The following is a 20,747-nucleotide window of genomic DNA, read 5'->3' on the forward strand; positions in this document are numbered from 1 at the left end:
ATGAGCCCCCTCCGAAGTTTATATGACCCTGCTTTCTACAGAAACCTTATATGCCCCCAGGGCATAACTTACAACCCTTGCCCTGAGGACTGGGCAAAGACACAATTTCAAGACCTTTCTGATAGGCTTAACAAAATAGCTCTATCAAAATTATTATTGGAAGTGTTTGGGAAAATGACAGGCGTGGAGGGAGTCATTTGCCCTCTGATCACCTTCAACTAATAAAAAAGGCACTAGTCCTCTCAATTTCCAATCGAATGAGCCTTTTTTGAAGCTTCTACGGAAAAAATTTCTATAAAACGTTATATGCCCCAAGGGCATACCTTACGACCCTTGTCATGAGAACTATGGGGGGAGGGTTATCATCCTCAAAGACACAATTTCCAGACCTTTCAAATACGTTGAAAAAATGGCCATATCAAAATGTTAGTCAGAAATGTTTGGGGAAATGATGGGCGGTGGGGGGGGGGGCGATTCTTTCTCTGATTATTTTCGACTATTAAAAGGGCAATAAACCTCTCAATTTCCAATCGAAAGAGCCCTTTTTGAAGTTTTTACAACAACACTTTCTATATGACATTATATGCCCCCAGGGCATAACTTAAAACCTTAGCCCTGAGGGCTGTTGGGGGTTGTCATACTCAAAAACATAATTTACGGACCCCTCAACTACGTTCAACAAAATTATTATATCAAAATGTTGATCGGAAGTATTTGGGGAAAATGAAGAGTGTTGGGGGCCATTTGCCCTCCGACCACTTTTGACTATTAATAAGGGCATTAGCCCTCTCAATTCCTAATTGAATGAGTTCTTTTTGATGTTTCTACGACAACGCTGACAAAGACTTAATTTTCAGAACTTTCAACTGCGTTGAACAAAATGTCTATCTAAAAAGTTTGATTGGATGTGTTTGGGGAAATGGTAAGCTTGAGAGGGGCATTAGTTGCCCTCCAATCACTTTCGACTATTAAATACGGCACAAGCGCTTTCAATTTCCAATCGAATGAGCCCTTTTTGAAGCTTCTATGACAACGCTTTCTATAAAACCTTATATGCACTCAGGGCATAACTTATCACCCGTGCACTAAGGACTGTGGGAAGGGGGTCACCCTAAAAGATTCGTATTTTAGTCTGTTAAACTAATTTGAACAAACTAGCTATATCAAAGTTTTTGCTAGATATTTTGGGGGAAATAGTGTGCGTCGTAGGGAGATTAGTCTTCCTCCAATCACTTATAACTATTGATAAGGGCACTAGCCCTTCAAAGTTTCTATTACAAGGCTCTATAAAAACCTTATATTCCCTTAAGGCATAACTTACAGCCTTAGCCCTGAGGGCTCTGGGGGGAGTGGTATCCTCAAAGACCTATTTTACAGATTTTTCATCTACATTAAACAAAATGGTTACCTTAAAATTTTGATTATATGTGTTTGGGGAAATGGTGAGCTTGAGAGGGGGGATAGTTGCCCTCCAATCACTTTCGACTATTAAAAAGGGCACTAGCCCTTTCAATTTTTAATCGAATGAGCCCTTTCTGAAGTCTCTACGAAAACACGTTCTATAAAAACCGTATATGCCCTCAGGGCATAACTTACAACCCTTGCCCTGAGGGGTTTGGGGGGTTTGTAATCCTCAAAATTTAAATTGAATGGGTTTGCGGAAATGGTGGGCATGAGAGGGGTGTTAGTTGCCCTCCATTCACTTTCGACTATTAAAAAGGACACTGGCCCTTTCAATTTCCAATCAAATGAGCCCTTTTTGAAGTTTCTACGACAACGCTTTCTATAAAAACCTTATATGCGCCCAGGGTATAACTTACAGCCATTGCCCTTAGGGGTGGGAGGGGGGGTGGTGACAACGCTGACAAAGACATAATATCCAGAACTCTCAACTCCGTTGAAAAAAAAGGCTATCTCAAAATTTTGATTGCATATGTTTGGGGAAATGGGGGGCTTGAGAGGGAGGTTAGTTACCCTCCCATGTGTTTTGACTAGCCTATTAAAAAGGGCACTAGGCCTTTCAATTTCAAATTGAATGAGCCTTTTTTGAATTTTCTACGACAACATTTTCTATAAAAACCTTATATGCCCCCAGCGCATAACTTACAACCTTAGACCTGAGGGCTCTGGGGGGAGTGGCATCCTCAAAGACCCATTTTCAAGAGCTTTCATCTACATTGAAAAAAATGGTTATCTTAAAATTTTGATTGGATGTGTTTGGGGAAATGGTGAGCTTGAGAGGGGGGCTAGGTGCCCTCCAATCACTTTAGACTCTTAAAAAGAACATTATCCCTTTCAATTTTTAATCGAATGAGCCCTTTTTGAAGTCTCTACGAAAACACGTTCTACAAAAACCGTATATGCCCTCAGGGCATTACTTCCAACCCTTGCCCTGAGGAGTTTGGGGGGTTTGTCATCCTCAAAAACATAATTTCCAGAGCTTTAAACTACATTGAACAAAATGACTATTTCAAAATTTAAATTGAATGGATTTGGGGAAATGGTGGGCGTGGAAGGGGCGTTGGTTGCCTTCCAATCACTTTCGACTATTAAAAATGGCACTAGCCCTTCCAATTTCCAATCGAATGAGCCCCTTTTGAAGTTTCTACGACAACTTTTTCTATGAAAACCTCATATGCCCCGGGGCATAACTCATAACCCTTGCCCTGAGGGCTGTGTGTGTGTGGGGGGGGGGGTTGTCATTAGAACCCGGCGCTGCGCCGGCGCATCGACCGAACACCACCGAAGAGAGGCTGTCGACCACCGCCGAAGTGTCGATACGTGGCCGGCGCGCTGCAGGCGTGCCGCCACCGGTAGAGGCGGCGGCGTTCGGCTGACTTTGAATTAATTTTGCGGCAATTTTTATTGTGTCAACCGCAAAGTCGGAGTTTGTCTTTCTCGTGTGGATTAGTATTTCGATTTTCCTGATTAGAAATCAAGTAGGGCTTGCTATATCCCTGAATTTTCGGGTATTTCCCCGAAATTCTATGCATCACCCTGAAAAAAAATTTTGTTCTCCGAATCCCCAAAGATCACGCAATCACCGTGCCACCCCTAGCCATTTATCACCAGTGACTTTCCCTGCCAAATATTACTTTGCATACCATGATTCTTCACTACTCTCTTGTTCGTTAATTTTCGTCTCTTTTGTTACTTTGCATAAAAACCAGACAGATGCAATTGCATTATACACAGTTCTTCATATGTCGACAAAAAAGTATCGTCTTTATGAAATGAGTTTAAATAATTTAGAATGCAACTTCCCAATTGCTATTTCTTACATCATTCGTAGTCACGAATTTTATTTTCAAGTTGAATAGAATTATACAACGCATTCACTATTATACAGATTCAGTCTTCAGTTTGATTTTTATTTTTGAAATTCATAGCCGACAGATTGTTTCTACAGATGAATCGTAAGTTTGCAGAATTTTTTTTTCTTTTGCTGTTTTTAGACAAGATTTTCTTAATGTTTAATACTCAATTGTTGAAGGCCTGATGGATTAAAGAAAATACAATCTTCTTTCTGAAACTTTTTTCCCCCCCCCCCCCACTCCCTAAAAAAAAAACCCTTCTATTGTGACAAAATTTAGCTATAGACTAAGCTATGTACAGAGTTGAGGAATTAAAGAATGAAACGGAAGTTACCCCAAAAATATGATTCATAAACAAATAGTAAATTATTGCCTTTAGGGGGGGGGGGTAGGGGGCTATCATTTTTAAATGATAATACCTGACTTTTTTTTAATTGAAAGCAGGCATGCCAAAAAGATAATTTTTTTTTTCATTTGAAGTGGAGACGGAAGAAAATGATATCAAATTCCCTGGGAAACCAGTGAAATATTTTGATAGACCCATGGCCCCCATTGGGACTTGTTCATTGTATTGGGTATTTTGCGATTTCTCATAGGCTACTGGCCTAATTTGGCTTTTGTATGTGCTCCCTTTTGATTAAATTCTTTGGATCTTATTGAATGCCACGGCGAATCTATGACTCAGTTTTACAATAATTTGAGGTATATCTGAATAATTTCGACATTTTTGTTGTCGTCTTTATACCCCTTTACTCATATCCTATTTTTTTTTTTTTTTTTAAATGAACACTAGGCTGTTTAACGTTATTTTGCGTGTTTGTTTGAACCATATAGTGACCTAGTTAATTATTAAGTAGATTATTTTTTTAATGTAAATCTAAGACGGTATCCTATCAAGGTGGTATCGAGAGGGGGGGGGGGAGGTAGGGAGGTATTACTTTTAAATGATAATATCTCGAATTTTTTTTATTTAAAGCAGGGATGCCAAAAAGTAATTTTTTTTTTTATTTAAAGCAGAGACGGCCCCCTATCAAGGTGGTATCCAGAGGGGGGTGGTGGGGTAGGGAGCTATCATATTTGAATGATAATACCTCTTTTTTAAAACCAGGGATGCCAAAAAGTTGAAAAGTTGACAAAAAGTAACAAGATTTTCGTGAGTTATACTTGATACAACACTTGTATAGTTTTATCGTCCAAAGGGAAAGAGACAAATACGTCCAACCCGTTTTTTTTCTTATTGATGAAACAAGTTTACTTTGAAAACACTCATTCATAAGTACCAGGCAGACTCACACTAAAACGACTTGGTGTGACGAAAGCGATATCGAGATCCCCACCTAACGCTGCGCTCAACTGACAACGGTGCCCTTAATCCAGTGCCCAAGTTATATTAAAAGACCAGGTCATAATAAAAGCTTTCAATTTGGGAGGTTCAAGGAGGAGTCTTTGACAATCTTATGACCTCAGGGTACTAGATGTTGCAACGTTCTTACGTGTCTACAGTGGTTTAAAAAAATTCAATCACCCCACAAATGATGACCAAAAATATGCACAAATATAACCAATGTAACATTTGGAATATTATAACACTTTTTTCAAAGCTTTGAAGTAAAGAAAAAAAGGCTAGATAGCCCTAGCAACGCTTGAAAGATATTTTAAAAAGTAACTCGTTGGAGATTCCAATGTATACGACTATACCACAAGCTTTGAGCCTAGGTGCGGATCAAAGAGCAGTCTGAGTATTTTGACCACAGGCGACTTGTTGTTCCGACTTTCTTAAATTTGGTAATTTTTGTGAGCTTTTGGAAATAAAAGCCTAAACTCAATAACTGATACTAAGTCTCCTAACATTTTACTTGGATTAAAAGTGACCAACTAGGAAGAAAATCTCTATATCTTTCTGGAGCTACTTCAGTCTGCATATTATTTCATTTAATTACATTTAAAACGGATGAGCTTTTCATTTTTTACCTACGAAAATAGCTGGCACTTAATTTTTCTTCATACCAAATAAACCATTAAGTGTTTTTTGTTTCATTGTAATTGAAGTGTTCTCATGTGAAGTGTTCATCATGTATTTTTCAATTTGATAAATTTACTCCTTTTAGATACAGTTTACAATTTGGCTGATATTAGGTATTTATGAGTTTATACTTTGGAATGAATCCCCAAAGAAAAATGAATAATATCCAAAAGAGCAGTCAAAAGCAATGAAAAAAAGCAACAGCTCAGCCTTAGCCTACATGACATATATTCTATAAAGAAGCCAAAAAAAAACTTTAAAATGCATTTTTTTTTAATTATTATTAAAAACTAGTTTTTAATACAAGGAAGGCTTTTTAGGAATCCAAAAGAGCAAAAAAAAAAAAAAAAAAACAAACAATATCAAATTCGCCCATTTCAACTGTTTTAAAGGTGAAAAAACATATATCGACAAAGGGCATTATGAAAAAATTAAGCTTCTAAGTTAAAACTTACGTTCAAAGTTTTTACCCATATAACTGACGAATTTTGTGATGCGGTATTCGAAGTTTTGTATGCAGTAATGCTCGATGAAAAAAAAACTACTAATTTTCATAATTATTTATGTTAAGAATACATAGCTAATAGATAATTCAACTATTATGCAAGGGTTCTGAAACGTTACAGCCATTTCGTTTCTACCAGATTTCTACTTCTCTTGATGAATAACGAAGAAGACCAGTTTCCAGCTAGCTTGTTAAGTTTTGAACTCATGAATAGACTTGAATCTGTTGTAAATTTAACCTGTGATTTGAGAAAGACTGATGAAAACATTAATGTTTGCGGTCAACATTGATCACGCCGACGGCGCGCTGTTTTGGCCCCGCCGCCGCCGGTTCTCCCTCATAGGCGCGGCGCCGGGGTCTAGTTGTCAACCTAAAAGACCAATCAATATTTTGTATTTTTACTGAAAAAACGGAAAAAACGACAAATACACACCCCCCACCCAAATTTTCCGTGAATTGACACTGCTAGATTAACCAACCTCCAGCTTAGTTAGTACTTAAAGTAATAGTTAAAGATCTTTCTAATAGTTCAGTACTAACCTCCGGGCAAAAACTCCATGATGAGATATAAGTTGATAGGATCCTGAAAAATAAAACGAAAAATCATAATCGGTCATAATAAAAGCTTAAAATTTCTTTTTTCAACAATAAGAAAACATTTGAAGTTAAAAAAAAAACGGTTGTTATTTGTCAGAGTTTTAAATTGAGTGACACTTTTTGAAAATTAGCAAGAATCAATGCCTCGTCTGTTGACACTACAGAGTATTCCGACAGCTACCTACTTATATAGACACTTTAAGCAGAAGTTTCAACCTTTTCTATTGCCAAACGAATCTTTTTCGACATGTTTCTATGAAGATTTCTTTTTATGAGTGACATGAGAATTTAAAATAAAAACAAAGTCATTTCCTGTGAAACGTAGTAGAAACGCAGAAGGAAACTTTTCAAAAACTGATACGGTTTTGTGGAAACTTAGTATGAAAGGTTTTTTTCTCTTACAGTCCAAAGAAGAACGAAACGATAGTGGTGAGTCACACTCGACACATGCATCCACAAAAGCAGAAAATCCATCCAAAGAACACTGTCGGAATATCACCAAAAACCTTAATCTAGCACAGGCGTTACCTTTGATATGCTAGCACAACATTTAAGCAAGCTGAATCTCCATGCTAAGATGATTCTAACAATTTTCTTCTATCTATTTGACCAGTATGAGAATACATCTCATTTCATCTACAAGAGAACTAAATTTTGAAGATCCAAATAAGGCTCCTAATGTTGAGCAGTGGGAGGAAGGACGCCATCAGGAAATTTTGCCAGAGGTAATTTTCCAACAAATTGGTGTGACGGTCATAAATTGAAGTACTTTATATACGATAATCTGACTTTCATTAAAATAAAAATAACGCAGTTTTAAGGACATTTGAGGGAAAAGTTGGCAAAATATACAGGGGCCTAGGTCTTAAAGTAGTTATTTATTTTCTTTTTTTTCTTATGAAGACAAGGGGGGGGGAGGGTACTGCCGTCTTATCCCTCCCTGGTAGTTCCGTGCGTGGGAGCAACGCTCTTCGACAAAGAATGGCCTCTCAAGAATATTTTTTTTAATTAGTTCAAATTTCGTAAGAACTTCTTTTCGTCAAATTTCGATAACTTGAACTTCTTTTCGCCTTTCATCAAATTTCCAGAACTAATTTCCATCAAAAACTATTTGACGTAAATTTTGCCAGATTATTTTTATCTGCTTTTTTTGTTTTTCCGGATGATAACCAGGTTTTACATGCATATTTGACCCGTGACAGTTCTGTAGTTCGTCAGGCTTTTATAAAATCTGAAAGATCCCGTTTTTTTTTTGCCACGGCATAGCAATATACATAATTGGAACAAATTTCGTGGTTTTGTAGATTTGAATAAATCCTTGGTTAGTGATAAAATTGGATTAAAGAATCACTTATTTAGTAAGTAGTAATTATTTAATTTCTGGGTGGATGCTCCTCATTTTATTTTATTTGGTTATTTTGAATTTATTGGGAGTTGTTTTTTTTTTTATGTTGGCCTACTGAGAGCTGAAGAGCATTCTTTATATTACAGTATTTGCAGATAGTATTATTTTTCATTGTTGAGTGTGTGAACATACACACGAGTTATTCTCACCGTGGGTCATTAATTTGATAGTTTTGTGAAAACATTTTTTATTGATTAATAAAGAAATTGAACTTGAACGTCAAATTCCCAGAACTTCTTTTCACAGCTGCATCTTTTATATGAAAATCGCACATGAGCTGGCTGACAACCAACGGTGCGAATAGGCTGGTCCACTGTTGCCCATAACTACACCCTGCAAGTTTGAGAAAGACCTCGTTTGAGAGATGCAAAACCCATCCTTGGAGAAAATGTAAATAGTGGCTTAAAATACACATTTCTTGTTATTAGATCCCCCATCCCCTCCCAAGGAGTTAGAACTATTTGCATACCTGACAACGATATGCGAAAACACGATTTTTCTGTAAAGTCGCAAAAATAGCTAAGTTAATGTAAATTATATCTAAGATACGAGAAATTACTAAAGTGGAGTATGCTCTTAGCACCCTATCTTTCCGTAAATAGCTGCCTTTAGACACCATTTAACAATTATCAAAATATTCTAAAGATGATTAAATCCTTTGAAGCCATTTTGCTACTGTTTTAGCTTGAAAACTAGCCTAACCTAGTTTTTCGATACATATCAAATTTAACTCACAAAAACACATAATCAGTTTTGTTAGAATTAGTATGATACCCTCACCATCCCCTCCATAACAGTGCTGAAATTTTTACGATTTTACCAACAATTTCTTCATCTCTGAAAAGCGTTTTCAAAGGATTTAGATAGTACGGACTTAATTGAACGTGCTTTAGATTTTCATTTAGATGATCGTTTCTCACCTGAAAAGAGTAGTACATCTTAACAACCCATGTGTGGTCAGCCTCAGCTAATACCTCTCGCTCTGCCCTGACATGAGCTACCTGTTCTTTTTGGAGCATGTCAGCTTTTCTCAATATTTTCATCGCATATACATGACCTGTATCTTTCTTTTGAACTAGACGGACTTCGCCAAACGCACCACGTCCTATAACCTGGAAGAAATAATCTATAAATAATTAAAAAGACAATTTAGTAAAATAATTTGATTAAATAAGCAAGATTCCAATTTTAATGCAGCAGTTGAAGGACTGTTATCATAGAAAGCACTTGGTACTAGAACCTCTAAGTTACAATTAGGGATAAATAACAAATCCACTTGGAAGGGGGGGGGTGAAATCATTACAACCTGACCCTCATTACATGTTATGCAACTTATATTATTAACAGATACAAACGCACATATTATGGGGGATCTTTTGATAATAAACAATCTTCAATATTCCGAACAGTTTGAGGTAAGTAAGTAAGGAGTTACTGTACTCACCCTACTGTATGTAAGGAGTGACTCGGCTCAATAGCAACCGAAACTCTACAAAAAATTGGCTTTTCATGCTTCTTTTAAATACATAAATTCATTAAGTTTGATGTTACCCATCAAAAGCTATGGGCGAGAGAAAAAATTTTCTGATTTTAAAAAACTGAGGAAACATCCCCAAAACGACAAGGGATCATAGTGGAAATCTCACCATCAAATTCAGCATGTAAGAGAACCCTACTCTTGACGTTTGTTGATTTTTATTTATTTATTTTACTTTTTCCAGGGGTGACTGTATGGAACCGATAGTCATAGGAGATCGCGAGAAGGCTCATTGGGAATGGAAATCAAAAGTTTTGGCACCTTTTCTAAATGACCACAAAAATTAGAGAAAATAGCCCCTGAGCTCCTACGCTCAGGGGAGACCCCCATAATCCACAAAAGCATTATGGCATCCCCAAAAGCATGGTTATTGGACCTTTCAACTATGTTAAATCAAAATTCTATCTCAAAATTTTGATCAGATATCTTTGGGGGAAAAAGGGTGCGGGAGGGGCAGTAGTCCTTCGACCTTTTGGGTCACTTACAAAGGGCACTATAACTTTTGATTTTCGTTTGGTTGAGCCTTTTCCCAATCTTCTAGGACCATTAGTTTGATACGCTTACCCTTGGGAAAACGCAAAAATAAACACATCTGTGATCCTCCTTGTGGCCAAAAATACTGATCTTTCTTGTGGCCGATCTTTTAGGTAACTTATAAAGGGCACTAGAACCTTTGATTTCCATTCGATTGAGGCTTTTCCCAATCTTCTAGGACCTTTAATTCGATACGCTCACCCCTGGGACAACGCACAAATAAACACATCTGTGATCTTTCTTGTGGCCAAAAATACAGATCTTTCTTGTGGCCGATCTTTTCGGTAGCTTACAAAGGGCACTAGAACTTTGATTGTCGTTCGATTGAGGCTTTTCCCGATCTCCTAGGAGCATTAGTTCGATACACTCACTCCTGGGAAAAACACCCAAATAAACGTATCTGTGATTTTTGTTGTGGCCAAAAATACAAAATTCACATTTTTGTATATAAGAGCTTGAAAACTCATCAGTGGGATTCTCGGATACGCTCAATTTGAAGGTGTAAGTTTCGTTAAGATGGCTTGACTTAATGGGGGCGTTTCCACCTTTTCAATGGGGGTAGCTTCGGATGGGTAACATTTAACTTTTCTTTTGGTTTATTAGTTTTCTATGTTTGGAATCAAACAGTTCGTGGTAATGAACTGTAAGCAAGGAGCAACACGACTCAATAGTAGCCGAATCTCTAAGATACAGTCTTGATAAAAATAGATAAATCAGAGGAACAGGATTATGATGTTGATTCAAAATATATAAAATCTATTAATAGTCGGGGAGCCAAAGTTGAAAAAGTCGTCAAATAACGATTTGTAAAAAACATTTTGGTACATGAGTTCTGACTTTTGGAAACAATGTTTTTGAACATGCTGATTCCATTTATTTCGGGAATCGCGACCACCAAAGTGCGCTTCATAGTTTAACATGAGGTCAAAGATTCGACTCAATCATCTATGGTAAAAATTTTAAAACTTAACACGTTTATTGTTAAGTAGCTGACACTGCATCGTTCTCGTGGCTTTGTTATGGTTATGTTTACTGCCATCTGACATGCTGGTGCAAATTGATGGTTAAAAAGCTAATTAACTCTATTATCTGATCCTCAAATGTTTGTTTTTATTAGTATTTCACTTTTTATTGTTTCGCCTCGTCTTTCAGGAATCCTTGGTATATAAATTTATAATGCATAGGCTAAAAGTCTTACCAGTTTTGGGGTCAAAGGATAGTTAGAGGCTTACTTAAGTGGTTTAAAAGTAGGGTAAAGATGCAGATTAGTTCCTCCTGATAAAATCAACTTATTTCTTACTATTATTCAGTAAATTATAGGGGTGTCCACGGGAGGGGTTTTACGAGGAGCTTGGCTCTTTTGTGAGCTTGCCTTGGTGGTACTTGTTTTTTTCAAGCATAGTCAAGCAAAGGTGGTACACTCTGACAATACTTGGCTGTCTTATCTTTCCTCTTTTGTGTGTCAAGAATCTCACTATTTACCATTGCTCTTCAAGTCACTAACTTTATAGCGCATCCAGACTATCCGCTCTCTGTAAATATTGGATGGAAATCCGGAAAAAATAATTACCCTCCAGACTTAGCGGTTTTAAAAAAATATCGTTACAAGTTTATCATCCATCCTTATCAAATCTGTTTTTCTGAGCCAAAACCTATAGAAAACAATTTTAGAGCCTCAGTTAGACTATTTAACTTTTTTCTATTTTAAACCACATCAGACAACTATTTTTATTTATCACTTATCATGTTTAATCGTCTCCTTCTTCTGGCATTTTTTCCAGAAAAGCTGTCCACACTACAGTCTTCCATCCCATTTTTCCATTTTCGGACCCTCTGATCCTTCCTGCCCAGAAAACGGAAAAAGGGGATGGAAGACCTGTCTACATTTCCAGATTTCCGTCCCATTTTTCCAGAAAGCGGATAGTCTGGACGTGCTATTAGGTGGCATAAAAAAATTTTAGGCAAGGTTGTAGAAGGTTTGGTGGTACCTTCTTTTTGGCCAATACTATGCTGCAATGCCCAATACTATGCCACAAAGTTGTAAAATTGTTCAACGGAGCATTATTATTATTATTTAGGGTGGACTCAAATGGGTTGAGACTCAGGCCTCCAATGCCCATTGCCTCCACAATGGAGCATTAAGAATTGTCATTTTCCATCTTTTGCGGGACCAAGACTTAATTTGATTATTCTTTACAGAGGCGAAAAAATTTAAAGTTAGCACTATGATGTGTCTTCTTTCTACCTGGTTTGAAGATTCAACCCTGCGGAAGGGGTAGGGGGCCTGTTTCGAATTTCGGGGGTTTAGATTTTTTTTTCACCAGGTATTTAACCGGCGTATATGGTACTATTAAATAAGATAATATTAGTTATATAATGGAAATTGATCGGGTATATATCATGAAGAAATTCTTGAATTTTTTTTCTAAGGTTACCATTAGTACCATACTAAATTTCTTCTCTATTTTGCAGAATAGCATGGAATCATTTTCCAGAAAAAAATTAGATGCTCTATATAGCCCCCCAAAAAAAAAAATTTACTATGCAAAGTGTTTAATCTGCCAAACCGATGGAAAAGGACAGCTTCACACTGTTAGTGATATAAAACGTGTCCGAGAACTTCTATTGACCAGATGCAAGTGCAATGCTAAGTACCACGCTCTAAGAAAGGACTGTCAGCAACCAAACTTCTTACAAAAAAGGCTTGTTTGGCATAGAACTTGTAGACAGAAATTTTTGTCTTGTAATCTCCATGGAGGTCTTCAGGAAGCAAATATGCCAGCTACACCTGCAAGACTCACTAGAACATTGGCAACAGAAGTGAGTTTCTCATATGCTGACTGTTGCATCATTTGTGGCAAAAAGGGAAGTACCAAGCGTAAAAGTGAGAATCTTCTTGCAATTAAAACGATAGAAAGGCAACAGAAGTTATCACAGCATGCTGAAAGACTTTTACGAGAAATGCCTGCTGTGTTTGCAAGGTCCAAAGACAAAAATTTGATTCAGTTGAGTTCAAAATACCACCAAAAATGCATGCTTAGCTTCTTTAAAAAGAAGACTGAGGAAGAGACTAACTTTTCTGCCAGAGAGGCTGTTGTAAAAAGTGTGGTGGGTGAAATTGAAACTCGTCTTAAGGAAGGAAGAATATACTCGCTTAGTGAGCTAAGGCAGAAATTAAGCAGTGGACTAGCTAGTTCAGGTCTGGAAATAAAGGCCCATGATGTTAGGATACTGAAAAAGCAATTGAGTGTGAAGTATGGCAAAGCACTAGAAGTGAGCTCTAGTAAAAAGGCAGACCAGTGCTTTTACTATTTGAAGCATAAAGTATCTGTTGGAGCCCTGAGCCGTCAGGTTTCAAAGTTTGTCAAAGAAGCAGATGATTCAGTTGTGCTCGTAGAGAGTCCTACCTTAGATAAAGACTGTGAAACAAACGAATCTGGCAGAGAGAGTGACAGTGAATCATTTGACTGTGAAGTAGTGTGGTACAGTGAAGATGACATGCAAAATAGTGGCCCTGAATCAGTTGAAAACGGAACACAAAGTCCTACAGGGAGCCATATTGCAGTTCATTGCAAGTGTAGAAATATGTGTATTGGAAAGTGCTCCTGTGCTGGAATCCGCAAGTGCGACTTGCTTTGTGCTTGTGCTGGGTCATGCGATCTTTCTGAAAGTGACGACGAGTTTGACTAAATAATAACTTAAAAAACATTGCTAAACATATTTAAATTATGTATATTCGACCAATCGTATGTTAATAAAATTGTAAAAAGCAAAAGCTTGTAAAAGCAGTTTGAAGCTGTTGTGCTTGAAGCAGGATTTTTTTTTTTTTTTTTTTTTTTTTTTTTTTTTTTTTACGGATGTGGTAAATTAACGATCGCCTAATGTTTTGGCTAGGTATAAAAAAGACAACTACAATATTCTAGTAGAAAGCTGGACTTAGTCTGAGTGAAATAGAAAAATCAACGAACTTAGTTGCAAAAAACCACCAAGCGCACCTTTGGCGATTATATTCCCGAGATATTCGTAATCAGCATGGTCGATTTAGTCTAAAACCTCTCTCAAATCACTTGTCCCCCTCAGATTGCTATTTTGTCAGATTTTCAGCTTTGGCTCCCCGACTATAAGTTTAATGTACCCGTCAAAAGATACTAGCAACAGAAAATTTACTCAATCTTTGAGAAAGGGGAGAAACACCCCCAAAACTTCAAGTGATCTTAATGAAAATCGCACCATCAGATGTAGAACATTAGATAACCCTAAAGAGGTTTCAAGCTCTTATTTACAAAAATGTGGAATTTTGCATTTTTTGCCAAAAGAAAGATCACGGATGCGTGATTTTTTTTTTCTTTTTATAAAGGTTTTCCTCAGGGGTAATAGTATCGTACCAATAATCCTGGAAGATCGGGAAAGGGTCCATTTGATCGGAAATCAAAAGTTCTAGTGACCTTTTTAAGTGACCAAAAAGATTAGAGGGTAGTTTGCCTCCGTCCAATACCCCTTTTTTCTTCAGAGTCGTCTGATCAAAATTTTAAGATGGTCATGTTGTTAAGCATAATTGAAGGTTGAACTATGTCTTTGGGGATAATTTGACCCCTCGCAGTTCCTTGAGAAAGGGCTGCAAGTTACAGAATTTACCTATTGTTTACGTATATTTTTCAGCAAGGATTGAATTGCCTACAATGAATTTTACGGGGGGGGGGGGGGTATTTTGCGTGGGAGAAACTTTCCACAGACGATTTTCCGTTGGGGGGGGGGGGATGTTTCACGAATGAGGCATTATCCAGAACCGATATTATTTGAAAATGACAAAAATTCAATAAAAACAAGTTTTTTCAACTGTGGGTAAGGAACAACATTAAAACTCAGAACGAACAGAAATTATTCCACATATGAAGAGGTTGCTCCCCCGACTTTACCTTGCTTTTTACACTAAAGTTTGACGGTTTGTTCCAATTTCTTAAAAGCGACTCCTAAAACACAAGGCCATTTAAATGGAAGGGATTGTTGTTTAACTTTAGAAGAGGCTCAGTCTTTCTCCCTGAAAGAGACTACGTCAATTTAAAACGAACAGAAATTAATTAAAAAACTTACTTAAACAAAATAAGTTTTTTTTTTAAGTAAAGAACTGCATTAAACCAAAATGAACAAAAATAGAAGCAAATAATCTACCAAGAATACAACTACCGTAAATCAGTATCAATAAATAAATGAAACCCAAAACAAACTGAAATTAAAATAAATAACACTCAAACTCAAAACAAGCAGAAATTAATATGAGTAGGGTTCAAAACCCCAAGCTTTCTGAAAGCCAGAATGTAATTTGCACTACTGAAAAAATTCAAATTAATTTATTGAAAAAAAAATCTGCGTTGTCAGTTAAAAATATATATGCTAATATTTATTCCTTAAAATCTTAATTGATTTTTGATTTCTTAAAGTTAGAAAAGTGAAAACATTTCAAAGAATTTTTTTGAGTAAAGTACAAATTATATTCTGGCTTTTAGAAAGCTTGAGGTTTAGAACCCTTTCGACTATTAAAAAGGGCACTAGCCATTTCAATTTCCAATTGAATGAGCCCTTTTTGAAGTTTCTACGACAACACTTTCTAGAAAAACTTGTATACCCCCAGGGCATAACTTACAACCCTTGCCCTGAGGGCTGGGGGGGGGGGCTTCTCATCCTAAAAGACCAAATTCCCAGAACTTTCAACAGCGTTGAACAAAATGGCTATCTCAAAATTTTGATTGGATGTGTTTGGGAAAAAGGTGGGCGTGCGAGGGGGGTTAGTTGCCCTCCAATCCCTTTCAACTATTAAAAAGGGCACTAGCCCTCTCAATTTCCAATTGAATGAACCCTTTTTGAAGTTTCTACGACGACGCTTTAAAAAAAAACCTTATATGCCCCCAGGGCATAAATACATAGTTTCCAGAACTTTCAACTAAGTTGACCAAAATGATCACTTTCGACTATTAAAAAGGGCATTAGCCCTTTCAATTTCCAGTCGAATGAGCCCTTTTTGAAGTTTCTACGACAACGCTTTCTAGAAAAGCCTTATATGCCCCCAGGGCATATCTTACAACCCTTGCCCTGAGGGCTGGGGTGGGGGAATTCTCATCCGCAAATACCTAATTTCCAGAACTTTCAACTACGTTGAACAACAAATGAAGAACGCCGATACGAAGACGAAAGCACAAGCCAGCGGCCTCCTGAAAAGGATTCTCAACTTCGATTTTATCGCCTGCCTCATGTTCATGAAAAATATCATGTACAAGGCCAGGATTGCAACAGAAAAGCTTGAAGAAGAGGAGATGAACATCATCGACGCAATTGAGATGCTAGACGCTACGAAGAAACTTTTTGAAAGAATATCTTGTGAGGAAATGAACAGTTTAATTAACAGCGCAGCACAGTTTGCCAAAAGGATGGAAGTGGAACAAGAGGCTGATTTCATCAGACACCCTCGTCGGAGACATGGACCATCTTGTTATGACAGCCAAGCTCAAAGTCAAGCCGATATCTCAATGCATCAGTTCTATAGACAATGTTTCAGAGTCTTGCTTGACAAGTTGGCTACGATGATGGGATATAATCTCAGAGCTTGCCTTGCCGATTTTTTGTCATTTTGCACCTTACTCCAGCCTCCTTTGAACAAAAGTATCTCAGTTGCAGATATTGAGCAAGCAACAAAGTTTTTCCCAAACCAGGAAAAAGCTCCAGATGCTACTGCTCTTCAAGTAGAGCTTGATGTTTTGCTCTAGTTTTGCCAAGGCACTGCTTGCTTCAGAGAAGTCCTTGGGGAAGGACATCGCCGGAACCGTCAGCTTAAGCAAGCCAGTTGTCTCTGCAAATTGGCAGCGACTGCATCTGTTGCAGTTGCAGCTGCCGAAAGAACATTCAGCAAACTCAAGTTTGTGAAGAATTGGCTGAGAACTGCCATGCTTGATTCTCGACTGGATTCCCTCATGTTGTTGGCGAGTGAGAAAGACCTCACCGATGGTGTAGACTTAAACAAGATTGTTCAGCGTTGGTCCATTTTCAAGAAGAGGCGAATCCAGATTTAAGCTTTTCTTAGTTGTGTATTTGCGCATGTAGTGTTCCGTTTGTGTCCTTCTTTGTTCCCGTAGATAAGTATAAATGATAAAACAATAGGTAATGACGAGTCGTAGAATATGATCTACAAGTCGTTTAAATGAGGGTTATCACCCCCCCCCCTGTCCTGGGTGCGTAAAGCCACCCCTGCGACCAGTGTTCGAACCCGCTGAGCCTGAAAACACGGCTTTGGAAAGTGGAACATTAGCGTATTTATAGATCTTGGAGGCCTGCCGAAAATCCAGCACTTTGTTCATTTGATGTCGTAACTGACCGGAGGTTAATTCTCCGGTGAGTTACGACAATTTCCGCTTTTAACAAGTGAAAAACATGCACTTACGATAAAGTTGAATTTTTTGTCTACTCAGCCGGGAGGCATCGTACAACAAAACGAACTACACCACTAGAAAGCTTGTAAAAATAACTCTGGTAGGGTTTGTAACTCAATTTTGACTAGGGGTGTCAGTTACGACATTCTTGCTTTCACATGGCGTATAATGTATTTAGTAGAAAAACTCAAACTAAAAAAAAAACAAAAGAAATAGGTAATGATGAGTCGTAGAATATGATCTACAAGTCGTTTAAATGGGGGTTCTCATCCCCCCCCCTGGCCTGAGTGCTTCGAGCCACCCCTGAAGGTCAATGAAAGAGCCTGCTGAACTATAATCATCCAGGTTTATGATGCAACCACTCTCGAGTTTAATCCGAAGTTTGCCAAAATTGAGCAGGCTTTAAAGGGTCTGAGAACTCAAATTGAGAGTCTCGAGGACAGAATCATTCGAATTGAAACAAAGCTGGATGATTTTGATCAGGAGTCTCTGCTCGACAGCCTTGTATTTCATGGAGCCAAACAGTTACCCAGTGTGGAAAGTCGCACGGCAATACCTCAAATTCTGAACAGCAAAATGTCTCTGACTGAACTCTCGCCTTCTGATTTAACCAATGAATACCATTTCCACCTGAATAATCAGTCCCCATGTACTGAAGAACTTTCTACTAGAGTTGTTCCGATCATCGTTACATATTAAAGCAAAGATGTAAGCCGAAAAGTGTTTAAAACAAAACCTAGACTTGCATCTACTGTTATTTGTATATCGGAGTCTCTAACAAAGCGTCGCCGGGACATTTTGAATGCGGGTAAAGGCATTTACGGTCCACGTAATACTTTGTCAGATCTGGGTCATATATTGGCAAAGCCAAGTATAGGGTCAGCAATAAAGAAAATAGGGTCTAGTGATGATTGCATTTTGTGTTAGAAGCTATGATTTGTTTGTTTGTTTGTTTTTTAAAAATAAGCTGTTTATTTTGTGTGTGTGTGTGTTTTTTTTAGGTATGTTTAGTATCTTGCAGTATTGCAGTATTGGTATGATTGTTGTGATTTTATTTATTTATTTTTATTTTTTATTTATAGCCTCTTACTTATTTTGTTATTTATTTTATTTTGTGTGTTGCAGTGCAGGTTTGATACATAAACTCCTTAAGTTATATAAATTTTTTTAACTCAGGCTCTGGGGATTTTTACTTCCTTGATGGGCGTTTACTTCAATTACAAAAAAAAACCTTAGACGTTTTGAGTATTATTAATAATTCTATTGGTCAAATTAAAAGAAATTCCCTAAATATCTCCCAATCAATTACTAGTCAATATCTGATTTAAAGTGGGCTACTAGACGAGATGATCATTTTTCGGTCCTTCAACTTAATAATCAGGGTCTATGCTCATCGATTGATCAGTTGAGTCAGATAGTCTTTGATAGGCGACCCGATGTTATCGGATTATGTGAGATTATGGAGCGACTAAATCGCAGAAGGATGGCAAAGGGTGGACTAGTAATGTATATTTCTGATATTTTTCCCTATACTGTTCGAAGCGATCTGTCAAGGAATGACGAAGGGGTTTTGGAATCCCAGTTTATTGAAATTAAATTAAAAAATAAGGTTTTGATAATTGGTAATGTTTATAGATCTCCCAGTGGACCCTTCCTTCTTTTCTTCAGGTCCTTGATGAGATCTTGAATTTAATAGGCAGACGTCCATGTGAACTTGTAATAATAGGAGACTTTAACTTAAATCTAATTGACATGTCATCCTCTACTACGGTGGATTTTCTCTCAGATATGGTCACTGCTGGGGTTCTACCAACAACCTGTATTCCGACAAGTGTAACTGATACGTCAGCATCTTTAATTGATAATATTTTTTCGTCTCTTAATTTGGTTCGGAATTCTGTTGTAATGAGTGATATTTCAGAACATTTTCCTGTATTTTCAAGTTTTATCCTTGAAAAAACATTGAATAGTGACACTCCAGCATCTGCTTCAGCTTCTTTTAGGTTTGGTTTGAATGAATTGATCCGCCTTAGATCCCATTTAGCTGAGAAGAGATGGAATATTTTTGGTGAGGATAACGATTTTTGTTCAAAGTTTGATTCATTTTATGAGACAGTGAAGGAGTCTATTTTTGACGTATGTGCTCTGTCTCCCTCTACTTCAAGGTCAAAAAGATCTATTCCTCTTAACCCATGGATGACCCCTGGTCTTCTAAAGAGTTTGAGAAGAAAAAATAATTCTTGGAAAGCTTTTAAGTCAGCAAAGCCATCTTTGAATGCTGCATGTCTTCAGCAATTCAAACTCTACAGGAATGTTTTCAATTCTTTATGCCGGAAGGCTAAATTCCTTTATTATTCCAAAAAATTCTCGGATTGTGGGAAAGATATTCGAAAAACTTGGAAAATGATCAATTCCGTCCTAAAACGTTCTTCTCCGGCTCCTTCTATCTCTCCAAATCTTGTAGTTGGTGATGTGATTGTTGAGGGATTCCATCTGTTCAAGAAGCATTTACGTCATATTTTGCTAATATTGGAAAACCACTGCTTCTTCAGTCAGGTCTTCACAGTCACAACCAGATTACAAATCTTATCTTGGTCCGCCTTGTCTCAAATCGATGGTGTTATATCCTGCTTCTGTTGTTGAAGTAGCCAGGATTGTAAATAGCATGAAGGGTTCTTCATCGTCTGGCCCTGACTGTATTCCAACTATGGTAGTTGAATTCATTCTTCGTTCAATAATTTATCCATTGACAAAGCTTATAAATCTTTCTTTTGAAAATGGGATTTTCCCCAGTTCTCTTAAGCGAGCTAGAGTAATTTTTTATATAAAGGTGGACCAAGAAGTGATCCAGCCAATTATCGCCCTATATCTTTGCTGTCTATTTTTAACAAATTTTTTGAAAAGACCATGCTTTCCCGTCTACTTGCTTTTCTAGAGGCCAAAAGATTTTTTCATGATTTTCAGTTTGGCTTCCGAGCTAAACATTCTACGGAGCATGCGTTTGTAGCTCTTTTAAATTTTCTCCACACCGCGCTTGATTCTGGTCTGATTCCTGCAGCTATATTCCTAGATGTCCGTAAGGCTTTTGATTCTTTAACTCATGAGATTCTGCTGTATAAGCTATCACACAATGGTGTAAGAGGACAGGGTCATGCTTGGCTTGATTCCTATTTGTCAGGTAGAACTATCTCCACAGATTCCCTTTCTCGCTTTTCGTCTGAAGTTGAGTCTGGTGTTCCTCAAGGCTCTGTTCTTGGACCGTTTCTGTTTTTGATTTATGTTAATGACCTTACAGTTGCGGTTAAGAATCAAAAACCTACAGTTTCTTTGTCATCCTGAATCTTTCAATGCTAAAAAAAAACTATCATTTTTACAGGACGTGGACACTCTCATTGCTTTCACTGATGACAATAC

The 20,747-nt window shown here is 37.4% G+C and overlaps 1 protein-coding gene across 2 annotated transcripts in view; it reads right to left on the reverse strand.

Moving 5' to 3' along the window:
* trc (Serine/threonine-protein kinase tricornered) overlaps positions 1-20,747 on the reverse strand; it is a 67,388-nt gene that overhangs the window by 24,884 nt on the left and 21,757 nt on the right. For both annotated transcript variants that reach the window (XM_089103174.1, XM_089103170.1), the window contains exons 3-4: positions 8,765-8,956; positions 6,383-6,425 (exon numbers count right to left, since the gene is read on the reverse strand). In XM_089103174.1, coding sequence (XP_088959300.1) covers positions 6,383-6,425; positions 8,765-8,956 — 235 coding nt within the window. The remainder of the gene's footprint in view (positions 1-6,382; positions 6,426-8,764; positions 8,957-20,747) is intronic.

The sequence above is a fragment of the Artemia sp. Qi Xiang Cuo genome, chromosome 2 (genome assembly GCF_049724085.1).
Source record: "Artemia sp. Qi Xiang Cuo chromosome 2, ASM4972408v1, whole genome shotgun sequence".
Taxonomy (NCBI): Eukaryota; Metazoa; Arthropoda; class Branchiopoda; order Anostraca; family Artemiidae; genus Artemia; species Artemia sp. Qi Xiang Cuo.